At 52.2% G+C, this 21,668-nt stretch overlaps 1 protein-coding gene across 10 annotated transcripts in view; it reads left to right on the forward strand.

The window, feature by feature from the left end:
* Window positions 1-21,668, forward strand: part of FMNL2 (formin like 2) — a 112,523-nt gene that overhangs the window by 53,365 nt on the left and 37,490 nt on the right. For all 10 annotated transcript variants that reach the window (XR_010080854.1, XR_010080853.1, XM_063401056.1 and 7 more), the window contains exons 2-4: window positions 11,118-11,201; window positions 18,635-18,715; window positions 21,363-21,439. Coding sequence is in view for 8 of the 10 variants with exons in the window: in XM_063401056.1 (XP_063257126.1) it covers window positions 11,118-11,201; window positions 18,635-18,715; window positions 21,363-21,439 (242 nt within the window). In the remaining 2 variants the exon portion in view is untranslated. The remainder of the gene's footprint in view (window positions 1-11,117; window positions 11,202-18,634; window positions 18,716-21,362; window positions 21,440-21,668) is intronic.

Genomic DNA, 21,668 nt, shown 5'->3' on the forward strand with positions numbered 1-21,668 from the left:
GATTTTAGTCATTCACACACTGCCATGTGTGTGTGAGACACGTTTTTAGTGATTTATTGTCAGCCAGGCAGTGTCAGGGAGCCTCGGGGACAGTGACACGGAGCACAGGACACAGCAGCCCTGCTGCAGGAATTATTGCTCATTGTGGCTGGAAAATCACAGGATTTGGGTTTATTTTGGCTTCCCTGCACCTCCTCTGCCGGGCTGGAGTGGTGCCTGCAGTAGTGAGACCTGTAAATATTTCCAGTATAAATCCAAGTTTGTAACTTGCTGTGAAAAATTCCCTTGGGATTGAGGCTTGGTGTGTGAGAGCCTTTTCTGGTGTTTACATTTTTAGGTGTAATAAACTTCCAAATAAATTCCTTTCCCTGTTCAGCAAGCACTTGAGTGCAGCACAGAGGCATGTAAATAATTTGCATTTTTTAAGGAGTTCTTTTGATTTACCTGCTCCCTCTGGGCAGCGTGAGGGGAGTGCAGAGACCCAGATTGGCTGGAGGATGTTGGGAAGAGAAGGGAGCTCAGAGAGAATTAAAAAATTAAAAATAGGCTCCAAAAGCTCCAGTTCTGAGCATCCGAGTGAGCTCCTGGCTGCCTCCAGAGCAGGAGTTTTGTCTGGGATGTGGTTTTCCAAGGAGGGCTTGTGCTGACATTCACTGGAGACAGAAAACCTGGGAGCAGGCCCCAGGCCAGGCTTCTTATCCCTGACTTCATTTATTTATCTTGTTTATCTGACCCTTAATGTTATTCAAATGATGGTTTTGTTCCTAGAGCAGCATCCATCAGGGTTTCCTCTGTCCTGGGACTAAACTGTGCTGGCCCCGTGGGTTGGGTTTGCTCTTGGATTTTATTTGTGTTCCTTTGAACACATCTCTGTGTTTTATTCTGCCTTTGGGGAGGATTTTATCCATCTCTTTGTGTGGGGATGGTGGGAGGATTTGGCCATGTGGGGTTTTTTCGTGGGCGCTGTAGTTGAAGTCTCGGTTGGTGCTGCAGAAGAAAATCTCTTGGGATGAATTCCATGGATTTTTATGTGTGTGTGTGGAGGGTGTCTGTGGGCACAGGGTGTCCAGAGAAGCTGTGGCATCCCTGGCAGTGCCCAAGGCCAGGCTGGATGAGCTTGGAGCAGCCTGGGACAGTGGGAGGTGTCCCTGCCATGGCAGGAGTGGATGAGATGAGCTTTAAGGTCCTTCCAATCCAAACCCTCTGGAATTCTGTGATTTCTGATGGGAAAATACACATTATCTATCATAGAAGTGTGTGTAGGATAATTAGGGATCATCAGCTGCCTTAAAAATTGCAGTGAGGTGAAGTTCAAGTGTTTGATGAGAATTCTATCCAGCTTTTTCTGGATGAGGTTGACTTGGCCGACATCCCTGAGCAGGAGGGGAAATGAGGGATCCTCCATGTCGGGGGAGGTCAGAGGGGTTTTGTTCCACCCACCCTCTGAAAATCCCTTCTCATCCTCAGGAATATCACAGAAATCACAGAATTCCAGACTGCTTTGGGTTTGAATATTGGAGCCCATCCCATTCCAGCCCTGCCAGGGGCAAGGACACCTTCCCACCATCCCAGGTCACTCCAACCTGGCCTTGGGCACCTCCAGGGATCCAGGGACAGCCACAGCTTCTCTGGGAATTCCAGCCCAGCTCCTCCCCACCCTCCCAGGGAGGAATTCTTTCCCAAAATCCCATCCAGCTGTGGAGCAGTGGGGTGTGCACAGCTGCCAGCAGCCACGGCTCGGAGCTCATCCGGAGTTTTCCTTTTCCTCCTGAGCAGCTGACGGATGAGCAGCAGTGCAGTCCCACAGGTGACATCTGCTCCACTTCCAGAGGGTTTGTAGGGAACATGAGGGGATGGGATCTGCTGACTCTCAGCAAAGCCGCTTTTTTAATGGGATCTGGGGAAAAGTTCCATGGAAAAGCCAAAATCCCTTGGTGTATTTGGGATAATTGTAGGGGTGCTTGGACCTCACCGCCCTGCCTGTGCTGCTGAGAGGCAACACAGGAGTGGACAAGATGTAAAAATTGCTGGAACCCCTTTTTTGTGTGTTTTCCAGCATTTTCGTGCCCTGCAGCTCCCAGCACTCCGGGCTGCCCTGTGAATGGAATTGTGGGCGCTGCCCAGCATTGGTACAATTCCCAGCACAGCCTTTGGAATACACAGCTGGGTTCTTTGGGAGCCACTTTCTCTGACATTGCACTGAAAGGGCTCTAATTTGGGATTTTGTGGTTTGCCTTATCAGCAGAGGGTGAGTGAATAAAGCCATGGGACGAGCTTGGGGCTTGGAGTGAGGCAGGCCTGGTTTGGCCTTTGAAGCATTCCAGCCATGGAATTCTTTTCCAGTGGTGAATTAATGAGGTTTCAGCTTTCCCAGAACGTGAGGCCATTAAGCTGAGTCTGGATTTTTGAGAGGAACAAGCAGCTCTGTGGTCACTGCAGCCCTTGGTTCCTAAAACCTTCCAGAGGTTTCCCGGATAAATTCCCTCAACGGGCTGGAGGCGTCGTGGCTCTCCCAGTGAGACCCCACTTGCTGTGTGAGGAGAAGAGGATTAGGATCAGAGAGAATCCTGAAGGTTGGAAAAGCTCTCCAAGGCCATCACTGTGATTTCAACTGCCCCATGTTCCCAAGTGCCACATCCACAGGGCTTTAAATTCCCCCAGGAATGGGAATTGCACTGCCCTGGGCAGCCCATTCCAATGCCTGACCACCCTTTCCATGAGGAAATTGTCCCTCTTATCCAATCTGTGCCACCACTGGATAACCTCAGGCCCACCCAGATGCACGTGGTCAATCATGGATGCAGAATTCCAGAGGCTGGCCTGGGTTTTTTCCAGTCATTCCCAAGGATGAGCTCCACACGCCGTGTCCTCTCTCCTCAGCAGGGCCCTCCATGCTGTGGAAGCTTCTCCTGCTCTTCCCCACGGATCCAGGGCGTCTTTAGGAAAAGGGAGAGCATTGGTATTTTTAGATCAAAGACTAGTTTAATAATAATAAAAAAAAAAACAACAGGAGAGGAGAAGGAGGATTAGAACAATAAGTACATTTAATTTTAGCCTAGCTTGGATTCCTCATAAAGTCAGGGAACTTGGAGCTCGCTTCAGTTGCCTCTGGCTTTCCTAAATAAACACACCAGAACAGGGCTGGGAAGTTAAGTAGCACAGAAAATTGCAAAAAGTTGCATTTTAATATTCTAGGAGAATATTAAGGGCTGTTTTACGGGCCAGGCCCTGGAATTAAATTTGAATGCTGTACAAAAATCCCGAGGCTGTTTTGGTAGGCAGCTCCTGGAGCTACACAGAGACTTTTTCTGCAGAAAGGGTCACAGTTAGGGCAGGGTGAGGAACCTTCTCCAGCCATGGCAAGTGAGCAGGTTTGGGGCCAGGATTCTGCTTCTTTGGGAATTTGTAATTTCTTCTGGAATTCTGGAGAGGAGCAGGCACAGGGGGAATCTCATGGATCTCTACAGCTCCTGGACAGGAGGGTGGAGTGAGGTGGGCTTGGGCTCTTCTGCCATGTCCCAAGTGAAGGGATGACAGGAAATAACCCCAAACTGCGCTAGGGGAGGTTCAGGTTAAATACTGGATTTTTTTCCCCTGGGAGAGCAGTCGGGCATTGGAATGAGTTGCCCACGGATGTGGTGGAGTCACCATCTCCGGGAGTGTCCAAGAGGTGGATGTGGCACCTGGGGACCTGGTTTAGGGAGGGTTGTGGGGATGCTGGGTGGATGGACTCGATGATCTTCGAGGTCTCTTCCCACCTGGATGATTCTGGAATTCTGGGAATTTCCCTCCAGACTACAGAGTCCTGGATGCCACCACGTTCCTGTGCTGTGGTGTTGGGTGATCTGCTCAACATGTGTTTCACCTGGGGAGTGTGGGATGAAGAATTACGGAATCATGAGGGTTGGAAAAGCCCTCTGAGATCATCAGATCCAACCATTCCTGCAGCACTGCCAGGGCCACCTCTAACCCCTGCCCCCAAGTGCCACGTGCTTATTTTATTTATTTATTTTTATTTATATATTTATTTTTCTATATCTATTTATATATTTATTTTTCTGTATCTATTTATAGGTATTTATTTATTTGTTTGTTTATCATTCAGTTAATGCTGTACCCAGATGTGCCAGACCTTTAGTAAACCTCATGTCAGAGGTGATTCAGTGACTGGGGTGAGGCAGGAGGTCTCGCTGGGGACTCCTGATGACTCCAGGCCACCATCAGACAGCCCCAGTTCCCTTGGTTGCCCCAGGGGAGGATGAGGGTTGGGAAGTTGGAGTTGTCCTGCTCCAGCCTCAAAGGATGAGCACGAGAGCCCTGGGTTTGCTCCTGCCTGGGCACCCTCCTCGTTCCAAACTGGCTCCTTTTCACACCAGCTAAATTTAGAGATTGTGAGGGAACATTTCCAGCCTCAGCCATCATAACTCTGACAGCCAAGGGTGACAGTGTCACGTGAATGGGTATGAACTGATTTATGTTGCTTTTCATTCTCTTTTTAATGTTTTTGGTTGCTTTTGGATGCTGGTCACTGGGAGGACGTGGGCTGCTCAGTGCCAGGAAGGAAACCTGGATCCCCTCAGGAGCTGGGATTTGGTTCTCAGGCTCTCTCCAGCCAGGGAAGGGCTGCTCTGCCTCAGTGTGATGGAGGTGGGAGGTATGGACTTGGCTTATGAACCAATTTAGGGTCAGCTTTGTAAGAACTCACTGGATATTAATAAAAGCTAAAAATACTTCAGGCTCTGCCTTAGAACAGCCCTGACTGAAATGCAGGAAAACTCAGGACTGTAGCTTGTCTTGGTGGAAACAGAGAGATAAACCTGGAGAGCTGCAGGCGAAATGCTGTGCTGAACCTGAGGAATTGGGATGAGCTGGAGAATAAACTCAGACTGGGGAGCTGCAGGTGAGGATAGGGAGTCCTGGAAGCCTGGAGTAAGAGCAGAGCTTTGATGTGGGTGTGTAAATCTGAGTCACGAGGACCGAGACGTGTTTGAAGTGTTTTAAAGCTGTGATTTTTTCCTGAGTGCTGTTGGGAAGCCAGAAGCAATCTGGGTTTGCTTTTCCATCTCTCTGGGAGCAGTGGAAGGTGGGAACGGTCCCAGTCAGAGGGAGGACAGGAGGAGAAAGCCAGTTGGGAATTAATTCTCAGGAATTCGAGCTACAGTGTAGTGTCTGGTGGAGGAGGAGTGGGAATTCCCTTCACCCTCACCTGCCACATCAGGGTGTGTCCTGGCAGATGAGGTTTTCCTGGGATTCCTTTATTCCTTTCAAGGACAGCAGTGCCTTTATGGAAGTAGGAAGTTTAACTCTTTGCTGGGATGGCTTTTAATGTCCCTTCCCCAGTGCTGGTGTCAGAGTCACCTTCCCCTGCCAGGCTCTGCTTCCTGCCTTTTTCCATCCCCACCCATGGGATGGGGAGGACATCCCACATTTTAGGGCTTTGTGAGCTCCTTCTGACACATCCAGGGCCGTTCATGGGAACAAATGGATCAGGAGGACTCCGTGCTCATTCCCAGCACAATTAATGTCAGGATTCATTAATAAAAGGGATGCGGATTTGAAGATGATAAAATCAATAAGAGCAGCAGCACGATGCTATTCATTAGCAATGCTATTAATTAGCAATGCTCATGCTTTTGAGTCAGTTGAGTTGCTGCTACACAGGTTTTCCAAAACATTGGGCCTTTTAATCCTCAGGAAAACGAGGAGTAAGTTGGAAAAAGCGCAGCTCAGTCATTCCACCCCTGGCACTGGAATGGCCCAGTGTCACCTGGGCTGCAGGTGGCACCTGGGGACATCTGCTGGTGCTTCCCTTTCCAGCTGGGTGCTTCATCCCGCTCTGACACTGGGGTGGATTTTAGCATTTCCCTGGGTAATGCTGGCTGCAGGAGCACTTTGCCCCCGAGGCCTGGGGCCACCACGTGTGGTCACCAGCAGGTCCCTCAGAGCCCTTTTTCCATGGAAGGGGACAGCAGGACAACCCCAAGGGACATGTTTGAGACCAAGGACAAAGCCAAGCCATGGCGGTGGTGCCCAAATCCTGCAGATCAGTCCACAAATGGGATTTTCAGAGCCAAAACCTGGAACTGGAGGCTCCGTCAGTTTGGATGGAGCTGGGCTTTGGTTAAAAATACATAAATTTCCTTGTTGCACTCTGGTTTTATTTTTAACTCTTCAGCAATTTAATATTTTGGAGGTCTGCTTGTACTCTCCCCAGTTTTCCATCTGCTACTGTGATTAATTTAAGGCCCAGCTTTATCCTGCCAGCCCGGAGCAAACGGAATGGAAACCTTACCTAGATTGTTTGGCACGTAGCAGCAGACGTGAATAAGTGTGGAATTTGGGGGAAAAGCGAGGTCCCTGCTCCTGGAGCCAGGAGGGGTTGGAGAGCAGCCCTTGCAGACAGCAGGAGGCTGTGCAGGCTCCAGCTGCGGCTCCTCCAGGTTTGTGTTGGGAGGTGTTGCTGAGGAGTCGGAAGCGCAGTGCTCCGGTTTCCTGCAGCCTCTCCAGGCAGGGGGACGTGCCAGAGCCCAGAGCTTGGCTTTCCCCCCTCCCCAGGCCTGGAAGCACCATGAGGTAGTGGAAAGTGAGGAAGGTGGGGCTAATTTCCCGAGGCTGGGGGAGGAAGGAGCAGGGTGAAGCTGCAGAGCTCACCTGGGCTGGGCTGCTCAGCCAGGGGGGCAAAATCGTCTGGCCAGGGATGCCTTGGGCAGGCTGAGCTGGAACAGAGACTGGGCAGAGCTGGAGAGTAAAGCAGAGATTTATTGAAAGGCCTTTAGGGACACCTTGGGCAGGATAAGAGCCTGGCCAGGGCAACACCCAAGGTGGACCCAAAATGGGCACAAAATGGGCACAAAATGGTCACAAAATGGGCACAAAATGGTCAAACAGTCCCGAGGTCTCACACTTGGATCAGTTCTGGTCCATTTGCACTTTGGGGTTTCACTGTCCCATTGCAGCCCCAGGTGATGCAGTCCCATCCTTCTTGTCCTTCCCTCAGCCACCCCTGTTTGTGCTTTTGCCCTGCACACTTGTCCCATTGTCCCTGGTGTGCAGCAGGAGAAGGATTTGTTTTGTGTCCCTGCTGTGTGCAGAGCTGAGTGAGCCTGAGTGTGAGCTCAGAGCTGCCCCTGGGCAGCGCAGGGGCTGGGACACAGGGGAGAGAAAACTGAAGGCATCACCAGAAATGGTTATTTTTAATCTGGATTGTGTTTGGTAGGAGCCATCCCTGGGCCAGCCAGGGATGAGGATGAGGATGGAAATGAGGCTGCAGAGCAGTGGGGCACAAGATGAGGCTGCTTCAGCTGCAGTTCCCTCTCACAGAAAAGCGTTTTATGGGATCCTCATGGAAGCTGGGGATCCAATTAAAGGTGCAGCTCTTCCTGAGCTGCTGGAAATCTGCTCTGCTGGCAAAGGGTCTCCAGCTGCACCAGTGGGCGGTGACACAGGGGACACAGGCAGGAGAGGAGAGAGTGGGGCCATCCCTGCTGGCCACAGCAGGAGTTTGGATTGTTTTAGGAAGGGAATAAATAGTTCTGCTCTCAGAAGCCTTCAAAGCTCTAATTGGGAAAAGATGGAAAGGGAAACCACAGGACATAGACCTGTCATTAACTAAAGAGCACTGGGATGTGTGAAGGCCACGGCTGTAAGAGCTGGAAGGGGCCAGGAGAGGTTGGTGAGTCATTCCAGGGATCCACAGGGAATAAGAAATCCAGACCACGAATGTGTCTGGTGGGGTGTGACTCCAGCAGCATCCTGGAGCCACTTCAGTAGCCTCTGCCTGGGATCCTGCTGCTGTGGCTGGAGTTAAGGACTTGGGAGAGTGCACTTGGATTTCAGGAGCCACTTGGGATAGTGCCATGCAGGAATGTAAAAGAAAAATCTCTTTGATTCCCATGGAAGTGAAAATGTCGTGGTTTAGGATCCAGTTTTCCAGCAGGGAGTGGCTGTTGAGAGTAAGAGAATCCTTAGTCCAGGTTTCAGAGAAGGTAGGGTGTGGAATCATGGAATATCCTGAGTGAGAAGGATCATCCAGTCCAGCCCCTGTCCCTGCCCAGACACCCTGAAATCCCACCCTGGGCATCCCTGGCAGCGCTGTCCAAGTGCTCCTGGAGCTCTGGCAGCCTCGGGGCCGTGCCCATTCCCTGGGGAGCCTGGGCAGTGCCAGCACCTCTGGGGGAAGAGCCTTGCCCTGAGATCCAACCTAAAATTCCGTGGCACAGCTGCAGCCATTGCCCAGCCCTGTCCCTGGTCACAAGAGAGCAGAGGTCGGAGCTGGCCCTCAGGAGGAAGCTCCAGGCTGGGATGAGTCTCCCCTCAGTCTCCTCCAGCTAAACAGACCTGAATAAACCAAGTGGCCTCAAATGCTCCACATCTGTCCCTCCCAGCCCCTTCCTCCTCCCTGTGCCCCTCCTTTGGCCACTGACAGATCTCAGCCTCCTTTAGGCTGTGCAGAACCAAGGTGGTTCTTCCCTTCCCAGTTCCCTCCAGCAGAGATCAAGCCAAGGGCTGAGGGGCTGTGAGTGACCCCGGTCCTGTCCATACCATGGTGACACATGAAATCTCTTTTTGGGAAGTGAGTGGGTGCAGTTCACCCTCAGCTCACACACGGGGAGCCGAGCCTGGCTGCACACGGTGTCCAGAGAGGATTTTCCCTTGGCAGAGGGCAGGAATGCCTGGAGTGAGCTGTTGAGGGACATGAAGTGCTTGTGTGGAGCAAAGCAAAGCACTTCCATGGCAGGCTGAGATCAGATGGCTCCGTTTGGGAATGAGATCACTGGAGCCTGTGCCTGGCTCTTGTTTGCCCTGTTCCAGGCTCTCATCCCTGCCGAGCCATGGCTGAGTCCTGCCGAGGCTTCCAGGCAGGTTTCTTGTCCCGGTGCCAGCCGGGGTGCATAAGCTGATTAGCTCTAAGGAGATCAGAGCTTGACAAGGGCTGCATTGCAGGTAAACACTGGAGCTTTTCCTCCAGCTGAGAGCTGTGAAATATGGCTCAGGAGTGAGGAATGGTGCTGCAAGAACCCTCAGGAAAAATACCAAGAAGTGCATGAAATGATAAGCAGAGCTGATAAGGTGCCTGGTGAGAGACTGAGAGGAGAAGCAAGCACAGATATGATCAGAGCCTATAAATACTGTCAACATGACAGCAGAGATGAGCAGGAGGAAGAGTCGTTGTTATCTGATGGAGAACCAGCTCTGGGAGGGGCAGCCATGGCAGCAGGAGGTGTGGAGGGGATCCCCAGGAGGAGCAAATCCTCAGCTCTCCCTCATTCCCAAGGCCTGCCAGGCTGCCCTGGTGCCCGTCAGTGTGGTCAGCACTACATCCCCTGGCACAGAATCGCCCTTGGCACCTCTGATCCTGCCTGGAGCTCCCTTAAATTCCGATTTTCCAGGTGCCAATGAGGTGTCCTGGTTGGCTGATCCCAGCAGGTGCTGCTCGTGCACATCCCTCCTCTTCCCTGGGATGGGGTTTGTGCGAGGAAACGCAGGAAGTGTGAGCAGAGGATGGATCTGGGATGGTTCCAGGGATCCCCAGGACATCCTGCTGGAATAAATCTGGAGCCTGTGTGTCACACAGCTTGGGAAGGTGCTCCTGGAGTGGGATTTTGGTCTGAAACTCTGATTGATTGATTCCTGATTTAATGTTGTGTGCGGTGCCACTGGGACCGGCCAGCTCTTCCTCACTGGGAATGGACTGCCAGAGACCTGTGGTCCTGGGGTTAACTGGGTTAACTGGGGCCAGTCTGGGAATTCCAGCTGGAGCCCAGGAGATGCTGGAGCCCAAGAGGTGCTGGGCAGATTCTCCACCCACCACCTGGCCTTGCTGTGTTCGGCCGGGCTGGTGGGGGTCCTTTCCAGACCTGGTGGGTGCAGAGCCCTCCCCGTGTTCCTGGGTTCCCATCCACCGTTCCTGGGTTCTCTCTGGGTGTCCCTGGGTCCTATCCAGTGTTCCTAGGTTCCATCTGGTATTCCTGGGTTCCATCTGAGTGTCTCTGGGTTCCATCCAGTGTTTCTAGGTTCCATCCAGATGTTTCTGGGTTCTCTCTTGGTGTTCCTGGGTTCGCTCTTGGTGTCCCTGGGTTCTCTCCGGGTGTCCCTGGGTTCTATCCAGTGTTTCTTGGTTCCATCTGGATGTTCCTGGGTTCCATCCAGATGTTTCTGGGTTCTCTCTTGGTGTCCCTGGGTTCCATCCAGTGTCCCTGGGTTCTCTCTGGGTGTTCCTGGCTTCTCCAGGAGCACAAGCACAACAGTTGTGCTGCACATTTTGGGACAGGGTTCTTGGGAAAGCCGCCCTTCCCAGAGAGCTGTCCTGGAAGGAGAGCTCACTTCAAAGGAGCCAGGAACGATAGGGATCAAATAATTGCTGCCCCTCCTTCCTTCTGACTCCTGTCACTCACAGTCTGGGATTGTTATCTCTGGGGCTTGGGCAGCAGCAGGATCTGTGTCATCCAGATAAGGTGCATGTGGTGACTTTTCCAACCAGGATCATTTCATGATTCTGTTGGGAGAGGACTGTCCTGCAGCCCCAGCCCACAGTGGGAGGTGTTTCCCTTAGGAATGTGCTCAGGGGAAGGGAACAGGACTTGGCTGGAGCACAGAGTGGCTCCTGTGCTGTGGCAGCTCAGGAATCCTGTCCTCTCTGCTGGATGGAGCTGGATGGTCACAGAATCCAAAACCAGTTTGGATTGGAAGGGACCTTAAAGCTCATCCCATGGGCAGGGACACCTTCCACTGTCCCAGGCTGCTCCCAGCCCTGTCCAGCCTGGCCTTGGGCACTGCCAGGGATCCAGGGGCAGCCACAGCTGCTCTGGGCACCTGTGCCAGGGCCTCCCACCCTCACAGGGAGGATTTTTTTCCTAAAAATCCAGAACCTGGAGCTCAGGGCTGGCCCTCAGGCACTCACCTCGTGTGTCCCAGCATGGCCCTGCCCTGCCCTTGGGTGCCTCATGATTCCCCGGCACTTTTGGGGCCAAAACCAGCATGGGGAGGGAACGTTCCTGATCACCTCTGGCACTGGGAATTCACAGGAAACAATGCAGCAACTGCAGCCACGCTGCCTTGGGTTGCTCCACTGGATTTGGCCGTGGTTGATCCCTCACAATATTCCTGTCTCTCCACAGAATGCCATGAACCTGCCTCCCGACAAAGCGCGGCTCCTGCGGCAGTACGACAACGAGAAGAAGTGGGAGCTCATCTGTGACCAGGTGAGGAGCCCCTGCAGAGTCTTTGGGAGGTGCCTCTTTCCAGCTGCTCCATCCACAGCGTCCCTGGGCTGAGCAGGACCTTGCAGGGCGCCTGTCCCAGAGTTCCAGGCACTCATTCCTCTTGGTAACCTCTCCTGGAGGCCGTGCAGGGGTGACTGAGCCACGCTGTCCCTCCTGGGGCTCTGCCGTTCTGTGGTTCGTGTCACAGATGTTTCTCAGAGGGCTGTGAGCCCTGCTGGAGGCTGTGCTGGCAGCAGGTCAGGCAAAGCTGATTGATCCCAGCCTGGATGTGCAAATTCCCACCTCACTGAGGGATATCCCTTTCCTCTCTGATGTTTCCATCCCAGATTCCCCCTGGCTGCTGCCGGTTGTGCCCTGCACGGGCTCAGCCTGCCCTCAGGGTGCTGCCCTGAGTGTCCTGGACAAATGATCTCAATCCAGGGAGTGTCTGGGTGCTCACTGAGTGTCCCTGGTGTCACCCCAGGGACTGAGCCCCTGTTCACCTCCAGAGGCTGGGAACACCCTCGGATCAGGCAGTGCCAGCTGCTGGGGCATCTCCTTGTCAGCTCTGCAGCAATTAACAGGATGTGATGGAGGAACAAGAGTGGCATTTTAGGGGGAAAATGAAACTTTGGGCTTTGAATCTGGGAACCAGCAGCAAAATTGGGATCTGCCCTGAAGTTCAGCAGTAGTGGCTGATGAAAATAATTGATCAGCACTGGGAAAGGGGGGTGTTCCCTTGGGATGTGAACTCAGCAGAACCAGGGTGAGAGCCTGGTAGGAGGTCAGGGACATTGGGATAAATACATTTATGGGACATTTCCTGTTCAGCTGTTTCAGTGCTGGGGTGTCTGATACAATCATGGAATCCCAGACTGGTTTGGGCTGGGAGGGACCTTAAAGCCCATCCAGATCCAACCCCAGGGACACCTGCCACTATCCCAGGTTGCTCCAAACCCCGTCCAACCTTGCCTTGGGCACTTCCAGGGATCCAGGGGCAGCCACAACTTCTCTGGGAAACTGTGCCAGGGCCTCTCCACCCTCACAGGGAAGAATTCCTTCCTAGTATCCCATCTAATCCTGCCCTCTGGCACTTTAAATTCGTTGCACGGGTACCTTAAAGTAAAGCTTAATAAAGAATTGCTTTTTCCCGTGGGTTTCCTGTGTAGAGAATGTAATGCTTGAGCTATTTAAAGATTGAGTTTGCTGAGACATTGAGAAACTGCAGGAACTGCTGCGAGTGATTGCGGATCCCTCATCCCTGGGAGTGTCCCAGGCCAGGCTGGACAGGGCTTGGAGCAGCCTGGGACAGTGGGAGGTGTCCCTGCCATGGCAGGGGTGGCACTGGGTGGGCTTTGAGGTCCCTCCTCAGCCCGTCCATGCTGTGACTCCGTGATCTGTGTCCCGGGTGTTCCTGCAGAGGTGTGATCTCAGTCCTGAATTCCTGCTGGCAGCGGGACAGGCAGGAGCCCTTTGATCCCAGCCTGGATGTGCAAATTCCCCCTCGGAGCTGATCCACCCTCTGCAGCTGCTGCTGATTCACTGCTGAGCTCCGGGCTGAGATAGCAGCGATGAGCAGATGGGAAGGAAATCTGCAATCTGGAGTAATCGCTGCTCTTAACAGCTCCTTGCACAACTCCAGTCCACCCCCGGGCTGGGCTCAGTCCCTTTTCTGGGATGAGGCCCTTCCCACCCTTTGGAGAGGCAGGGAAGCAGCACAGGGCTGTAACCAGCGCTGTGGAGCCAGCCCCAGGAACAGGAGGAGTGACCAAGAGCCTCCTTTGCCGTGTCCAGCCTCCCCCTGGGCAGGGAGGACGGGCTGGGCTCTGCCACAGCTCCCTGCTGTCCCCTGCGGTGCTGCCACCCCCCTCAGTCACAGCAGTGTGAGCAGGTGTCACTGAAAGCACCAAAACGCAGCATATGGGGTGTGAAATATTTATATCTGTCCCTGGAATAGCAGGGATGAGGGCCCTTCCAGGAACAGGGGTTGTGCAGGATGTTTTTATTCTAAATGTAAATTTTGACTCCTCTTTTCTTTTGTTTCACCCTCTACACCATTTTCACCTGGTTTTGATCGTAAATCAATGAGGAAATGAACTCTTTCTCTCCTGTGCTGGTTTTCAGCTTAGATCTGAAAGGGAGAAGTGCCCAGAAATGGTGTTTGCTAAACAATCTGTGCAGCAGATCCTGAATATTTATCTGTGGAATATATGGAGAATATTAGGAGCTAATCCCCAAAAAGGAACTCTCACTTTTGCAAAAATGAGATGAACAAAAGTGGGGGACTGGTTACATGATGATGATGACAACAATAATAACAGTAACGATAATAATAATTAATATTAATCTGCCGTGAATAGGATTGTGTGACTTGTTTGAATCATTGTAAGGGCTGCTGGACTGGTTGTGGAGGACTCATCCCATGTGGAATTTTCTCTTCCTTTGTTTACAAACCCACAAAATCATCTCAGTGTTGTCCTCAGAGCTTGCTCTGACCTCTCTGGATGAGGTACAAGAAGGAGAAGAGGAAAGCCAGGAAATCTGTTGTACACTCTGGAAAGGGGCAGGGTGGCCATCGGAGGGGTTGGCATTGGGAATGATCCAGGCAGGGACAAGGATGCCATTTCCCAGCCTGGAAATCCAGGAAATGGGATCCTCAAAGGCTTTTCTGGTGTCCTGGAGGGGTGGCAGGAGATGCTGCAGAGGGACATGGATGGAGGGCAGAGCTTGGGGACATCCTGCAAAGTTCTTCATTGCCCTCTAATGGCAAATGGTGGCAGGGGCGTCACCACGGCCTGGCCTTGGGCACACGGGAGCTGTGGGAATGGGGAGTGAAGAGATCCACAGCAAAATCGGGAGGTTTGCACCCCAAATCTCCTGCTGAGGGGTTTGTAGAGCTCCTCCTTTCCTGAAAAGCTCCAGGAGAAGGCAGGTGCTGGGTGTTTTAGGGCTGGTGGCCAGCGTGGAGCTCCTGGGGTGGCGTTGGTGAGTGGGGTCCTGGGCCACCCCTCAGCTTTGCTTCCAGGGGCTTTCCCTGCCCACAGGATCTGTGGGTGGCTGATGGAGAAAGGCCTGAGCCAGGAGCAGGTGTTGTGGGGCTGCTGTGCCGTCTTTTGCCACAAATTCCTCAGTGGAGCCCACATTTCTCCTCAGGAATGTGCTGAGGGGACTGGGAGCCCTTACGGTGCCATTGACCCTTTCACAACAGAGATCCAGGGGGTTTTGCAGTATCCAGCCAAGGATTTTCCTTCACTTTTTATGGGCTGCAGAAGCCGTTTACAGCTCTGCTTTGAGAGCCTTTGCTTAAAGAACTGTGTGTTCCAGGGAATCTGCCCTGGTGGGGTAAAGAGAGGGCAGAACACCCCGTGATTTACAGAACTCAGGAGAAGCTGGACTTTGGGACACTCGTGGAATCATTCATCTGCCTGGGCCACCCTGGGAGAGGAGGCTCAGGGGAGGATCAGACAAGAGGGATGGACAGGTTGGACATAAAGGCACGAGGGGTCCCAGGCTCAGTGATTTGGGATTGGGAAGGGCTCAGCACCCCCGGGGTTGGAGGGAGCAGCAGCTGGGTCCAGCACAGAGCTGACAGTGACCTGCTTTGGCAGGACATCAGTCCTGGGGGAATGGCTCATTCTGCCTCCTCATTAGTGCAGGGATGAGCAGCTGCTGTCCCCTCATTCCATGAGGACACTTCAAAGGGACACATCCTGCTGGCAGGAATGGCTGCACTGCTGGGACAGGACCGAGCCACCCTCTGGATCCGTGGGAGATGGGGAATTCTGCACCATGGTCAAGACGTGTTTGAGAACTGCTCCCCATCTCCTCATCCAGCTCCTTCCCCACTGATCCCAATCCATGGGTTTTATGCACAGCCTGGGGGAATTCTGATCCCCAGTTGGACGCGCTGGGTGCTTCCCTGGCAACTGAGAATCCCAAAAATGAAAGAGCTTAGGGAGGATAATGATAATAATGAGAATAACAGACGTGCTCGTGTAGAAAAATTCCCTGAATGGTTTTGGGAGCCAGGGGTTGTCAGAAAAGCCACAATTTCCTGGTTCCGGAATGAATACGTTTTCCAGAGTTGGGTGATCAGGGGATGTGTCAGGTTCTCTGCAGGATCACGAGGAGGAGGAAGTGCAGGAGTCCACAGTTCCTCTTGGCTGCTGGAGTAAAGCCCCCCCAGCCTCTCTTTGCTTCTGTATCTGTCAGAAAAGAAAGAGCAAATTCTGGGTGAAACAGGCACGGGGGGGTGGGTGTGCTCCTGCATCCAGACTTTTCCCCTCAATTATGGAATCATGGAATGGGCTGGGTTGAGAAGGACTGCAGGGCTATTCAGTCCCACTCCTGCCATGGGCAGGGACACCTCCCACTATCCCAGGTTATTCCAGCCTGGCCTGGGACACTTCAGGGATCCAGGGGCAGCCACAGCTGCTCTGGGCACCCTGTGCAGGGCCTGCCCACCCTCCCAGCCAGGAATTCCTCCCCAGTCTCCCATCCAGCCCTGCCCCCTGGCAGTGAAAGCCATTCCCTGTGTCCTGTCCCTCCATCCCCTGTCCCAAATCCCTCTCAGAATTTAATCCCAGTGAATTCTCCCTGTTTATTCCCCCAAAGGGAAGTGCTGGGCCCAGCTCATCCCATCGCTCTCCAGTGCTGCTGTCCTTGCATTCCCTGTGCTGTTCCATCCTGGCTTACAACACCACTCCTCAGGGATTTCCCAAGCCAGAAAGGGCCTTTATCCTTGGGAATTAACTCGTTTGCTTTGTAGGTGGCTGACAAAGGCAGTGTGGAGTCATTGCTGCTCCGTGCCCGGGTCCTTTCAGGCTGCAGATAATGCCGGAGCTCACAGCAGTCACGTAGTGGAGATAAAAAAGGTTTCACCAGGATTTAGGAACTTTGTTGTGTCTGAATGGCTCAATCCAGGGAAGCCACCGCGTCCCAGTCGTGATGTCACCCCACAGTATTTGCTGAGCAAAGTTTGGCCGCTCCAATCCGGATTTTGGGCTTTTTATGTGCGTGGTGGTAAAAATCCCCGACCTCGCCATTCAGATGGTGTTAAATCCTGAGTTTGGAGGCAGAGCTGGCCAGGGAGTGGGTGGGAATTGCCAGAAGTGGAGGGGAGGAGCTGACTGGAAGAAAGCAGGGATTTTTAACTCTTTAATTATGGTTTCTAAGGCACAGCAGTGCCTGGGGAAGTGTGGGTGTTGGGATGCTCCCAAGGAGGACCATGAGAGAATTCCAGTGGGTTCCAGGAAGATCAGCCTACAACCAGCTCCAATCCCAGCCCCTGGGAGCTCCCAGTCAGATTTTTGGGAAGAGGGTGGCTGTGACCAGACATCCAGGGTGACTTGGAGGCCTCACTGCACAGCCCCAGCCCTGGCCCTTGCAGCTTCTTAATCAGCCTCTAATATAAAACACTCCAGGCTGGATGAACCAGACAGGAATCATCGCCAGGAAGGGCAATTTTAAAGGCTAAGCCCTCACAGCTTTCCAAACCAAAAAAGAAACATTTGAAGGGGCTGTGACAATGTGTCCAGGCCTAGGAGATGTTTACCACAAGTGGGTTTTGGTCACTCCTCAGGTAAGAGCATTGCTGGTGTTTGCTGTTCATGGATAACATCTTCAAAGTCCTTTAACCCAAATAATTCCACTCCACAAGAATGTGCAGCATCTTTTTAAGCAAAGTTGCTGCCGAGATTATTACATAAATACATAATTACAGCCAGGTTTGAGGAAAACAAACAAAAACATCCAGTAGCTGCATCCCAGACTGTTAAATGTGCTCCTGGAGTCTCTTTGAACATTTCATTTTGACGATTCCAGGCAATTCAAACCGGCGGTTGGGAAAAGCTCCTGTCACTTCAGCAGACGAGGGTTGATTACTCGGGAAGAGGAATTAATCCATAAAAGCCAAAGAGCTTCTCTGGGGGATTGGACTGCACACAGCTCTGTCAGCAGCAGAGAGCTCCCAGAAAGGGGCAGTGAAAGGGAGAGGGAACGGGGAGTGTTGGTGGGGTGCTGCTGCCAGTGGACGTGGCAGGGGTTGGGATTGGAGGGTCCTAAAAGACCCAAAACCCAACCCAAACCACTCTGGGATTCCAGGAGATCTCTGTGTGCCCCAGGGAAGCCACTGGGGTGAGCCTGGCTCTAGAACCCCTGAGAGAGCCAAGAGGAATCCACGCTGGATTGGACGTGGTGCTGGAGCAGGACAGAGCCTGCTGCTGACCTTTGTCCAGAGAGAACCCTCAGTGAAGAGCTTTGCGTTTTCTGAGCTGTTTTTTAGATAAAATAGGAAATGCCAATTGCAGAGCTGTCTGGAGGTGCATGGAAAAAGAATCCACTTGTGAAAGAGGAAAGCCATGAGTGCTCTGTGACTTCCAGAACTCCCACCAGGGCTGGTGGAGCTCAGGGAAGAGTTTTTCCTTCATTTTTTCCTGCTGGCCATGATGGATTACTTCTTTTCCAGCAAGCAGCAAGATAATAACAGGAAGAACTTGTGGTGTTCAGACAGTTCTGGTAACTGGGCAGCAGTGTCCTGTTCATTCTGGAATAACTTCAGGGTAATGCAGTCAGAATTGCATCCTGACCTAATAAAGGGAGGTTTCAGATAACAGTTACAAACTGGGAAATTTCAGGAGACTGGGATGAGATCTTTCCCCCAGGGAAAGGGGCAGAAGAGCCTGAAGTTCTTCCAAGATACAAATAGGATCAGAATTCTGGGGAATGCTGTGAGGAAGTTTGGACACAGCACACTGCCCATGGAACAGCTCGTGTTTCACAGCAGCTTTGGTGGGATGAACTTCCAGCTGGACACTGGGAAAGCAGGCAAAAATCAGGGAGCTCTCAGAGGACAGAGCTGGTGTTTGTCACCAGAATCTGTGGTCTGGGGCTGAGGGGGGACTGGAGATGGAGGACCTTGAGGAATGGCATCCCACTGCCAGAGGGCAGGGCTGGATGGGATATTGGGAAGGAATTCCTGGCTGGGAGGGTGGGCAGGAGCTGGAATGGAATTCCCAGAGAAGCTGTGGTTGCCCCTGGATCCCTGGAAGTGCCCAAGGTTGGACACTGGGGCTTGGAGCAGCCTGGGACAGTGGGAGGTTTTTTCCAAGTGATTAAAAGGATTTTGTGTTGGTGCATGCATCTGCTCTCCTGAGCCTTCTCCTTCCTCTCCACGCTCCTGCTGAGCAGAAACCCTGGACCTTCAGATGGATGTGCAACTGAAATTCAAAACTCCCACTGAATCTTTAAGGTGTCTTTTTATACTGTTGATACAAATATCAAGATGCACTTAAATCAGTTTTATTTGCATGCACAGATTATCCACTTAGGAATGGACTGTATTATAAATATATATTGTTCAGTATGTATGTGGTGTATTGTGTTTTCTCCATAAAGTAAATACAGAAAAATGTTTATTCCTGTTTCTTTTCCAGGAAAGATTCCAAGTGAAGAATCCTCCGCACACTTACATCCAGAAGCTGAAGGGGTATCTGGACCCAGCAGTGACCAGGAAGGTGAGGAGCATCCTGTTTCCTCCTGCCTGTCCCTCATCCCTCAGCCAGGACGGTCCTGGGGTCCAGGTTCCTTCCTGCCTTTGTGCAAACACCCTGAAAACTTTCAGGGAGAAGCAAAGAAAAATTGGGAATTTGCTGCAGTTTTCCAGCCTGGGAAGCCAAGGGCCATCTGCCATGGATCACAGCTTGTTTTAATAATGGTGGCTTCAGGAAATAATCTGACAACTTGTCTCTGAGCTGGGCTCTAGGCCTGGCTTTGGCTAAAACCCTTCGCTCACCCCTGGCAAGGAGTGTCCAAGTTTGGAGTCCTTTCCTCTGGGAATTTGCCTGGCAGAGGCTCAGTGCAGCTGAGTGCACTGTTCTAGCCATGGTGACAATTCCCGTCCATGGTGACAACTCCCATCCATGGGGATCAGTTCCATCCATAGTGATCAGTTCCATCCATAGGGATCAGTTCCATCCATAGGGATCAGTTCCATCCATGGGGATCAGTTCCATCCATAGGGATCAGTTCCATCCATAGGGATCAGTTCCATCCATAGTGATCAGTTCCATCCATAGGGATCAGTTCCATCCATGGGGATCAGTTCCATCCATAGGGATCAGTTCCATCCATAGGGATCAGTTCCATCCATAGGGATCAGCTCCATCCATGGGGATCAGCTCCATCCATAGGGATCAGCTCCATCCATGGTGATCAGCTGCATCCATGGTGATCAGCTGCATCCATGGTGACAATTCCCATCCATAGTGACAATTCCCATCCATAGGGATCACCTCCCATCCATGGGGATCAGCTCCATCCATGGGGATCAGCTTTATCTGCGGTGACAGCTCCATCCATGGCCATCCGTAGGGATCCCCTCCCATCCCCAGGGCTCAGCTCCATCCATGGTGACAACAACAAGAGCCTCTAAAAGCCACCCCAAACTGCAGCAGGGCCCAGCAGGTCCTGCCCTGGCCTGGCCCAGCCTCCTCCCCACCAATCCCTGCCCCTGCTGCCTACAGCCATCCAAGGTGGGCTCCCTGTGGAAAACACGGATCCTGCCCCGGCCATCCCATGGAATGTGAGGAGGGTGTCCCTCGCTCCCTGTGCTCCCGGCTCGTGTCCTTGGGCACAGGGAGCCGTGGGACAGCGCTGCTCTCGCTGGAGCCTCCAGCAGGAGCAGGGAACCATTTCCTAGGAAACCTGGACATTCCCTGTGTGGATGTTTTCCCAGCCCGGTGAACGGGGTCTTTGTGCGTTTTCTCCGGAGGGTTTTGGAGGTTGTTCCGTGTTTGGCTTCACTCCGTGGGCTCACATTGGAGCCTTTCTTATCCGAGGGCCCCGTGACAAACGACAAACCCAAAGGGCCTAAAAATAACTGCCCTGAGTTCCTGTCTGCTCCTGGGTTATTCCGGATCACCCGCAGCCTTTCCTCAGCCCCGGCTGACACGAGAAAGTTTCCACAGGGCTGGGAGAGCTCAGCCCACCGGTATATCCACAGGGCTGGGAGAGCTCATCCCACCGGTATATCCACAGGGCTGGGAGAGCTCAGCCCACCAGGATATCCAGAAGGATGGGAGAGCTCAGCCCACCAGGATTCCACAGGGCTGGGAGAGCTCAGCCCACCAGGATATCCACAGGGATGGAGAGCTCAGCCCACCAGGATTCCACAGGGATGGGAGAGCTCATCCCACTGGGATTTCCACAGGGATGGGAGAGCTCAGCCCTCCAGGATTTCCAGAGGGATGGAGAGCTCAGCCCACCAGGATATCCAGAAGGATGGGAGAGCTCAGCCCACCGGGATTTCCAGAGGGATGGGAGAGCTCATCCCACCAGGATATCCAGAAGGATGGGAGAGCTCAGCCCACCAGGATTCCACAGGGATGGGAGAGCTCATCCCACTGGGATTTCCAGAGGGATGGGAGAGCTCAGCCCACCAGGATTCCACAGGGCTGGGAGAGCTCAGCCCACTGGGATTTCCAGAGGGATGGGAGAGCTCAGCCCACTGGTATTTCCACAGGGCTGGGAGAGCTCAGCCCAGCGGGATTCTTGCTGGGATTGGGGCAGTGTCACTGGTTTTGCTGCATGGCTCCACCTGGCCTCCAGCCTGTGCCACTCTCACATCCAGGAATTCCTTCCCAATGTCCCACCTAAGCCTGCCCTCATCCTTCTTCACCCATTTGGCTCTCGTTGACCTTGCTCAGGAATGAGAATGTGCCAGAACAGCTGCTCCAGAGGGATTGCTCCAGCTGTTTTAGCCCTTTTCCATGGACAGGGAGAAGAGGATGCTCCAGTCCTGCTCCAGATGGGATTGAGGTGCCCCTGCTGGCTCTCTGTCAGCTCGTTTTCTACAGCAGAGGGGCTCTGCAACCTTCAAGAGAAAGTCTGATCTTAAACCAAAGCTTGGTTTATAAAGAAATGTGTATTTATCTCCAGGCTTTTAATTTCCTTAATCCTGGAAGCTCCAGGATGTTCCTGGGAACAGAAGGGATTTCTCCATGTGTGTTTTTGTTGACTGCTGGGCTGTTGTTGCTGCAGTCCTGGGGATTTAGGGGAGTTCTCAGTTCCCTCCTTGTTTTGCTCATTCCCTCTGTGCTGGGTGATGTGTTGATATTTTTTAATAGAGCCTAATTGTTATTTTTGCTGCTCATTCCATTGCAGAAATTCAGGAGACGAGTCCAGGAGTCGACTCAGGTGCTCCGAGAACTGGAAATTTCCTTGAGGACAAACCACATTGGGTGAGAACTTTGGATGCCTCTGGTTCCATTTACTATTATTATTATTATTATCATTATCATTATCATTATCATTATTATTATTATCATTATTATCATTATTATTATCGTTAATATTTTATTAATTTTATTAATTGATATTTTATTAATTTTAATATTTTATTTTATTTTTCTTGATTTTTTATTTTAAATTTGGAGGGGTTTATTAGTTTATTTTTAATAATTTAATAAT

Source organism: Prinia subflava, chromosome 6, assembly GCF_021018805.1.
Source record: "Prinia subflava isolate CZ2003 ecotype Zambia chromosome 6, Cam_Psub_1.2, whole genome shotgun sequence".
NCBI lineage: Eukaryota > Metazoa > Chordata > Aves > Passeriformes > Cisticolidae > Prinia > Prinia subflava.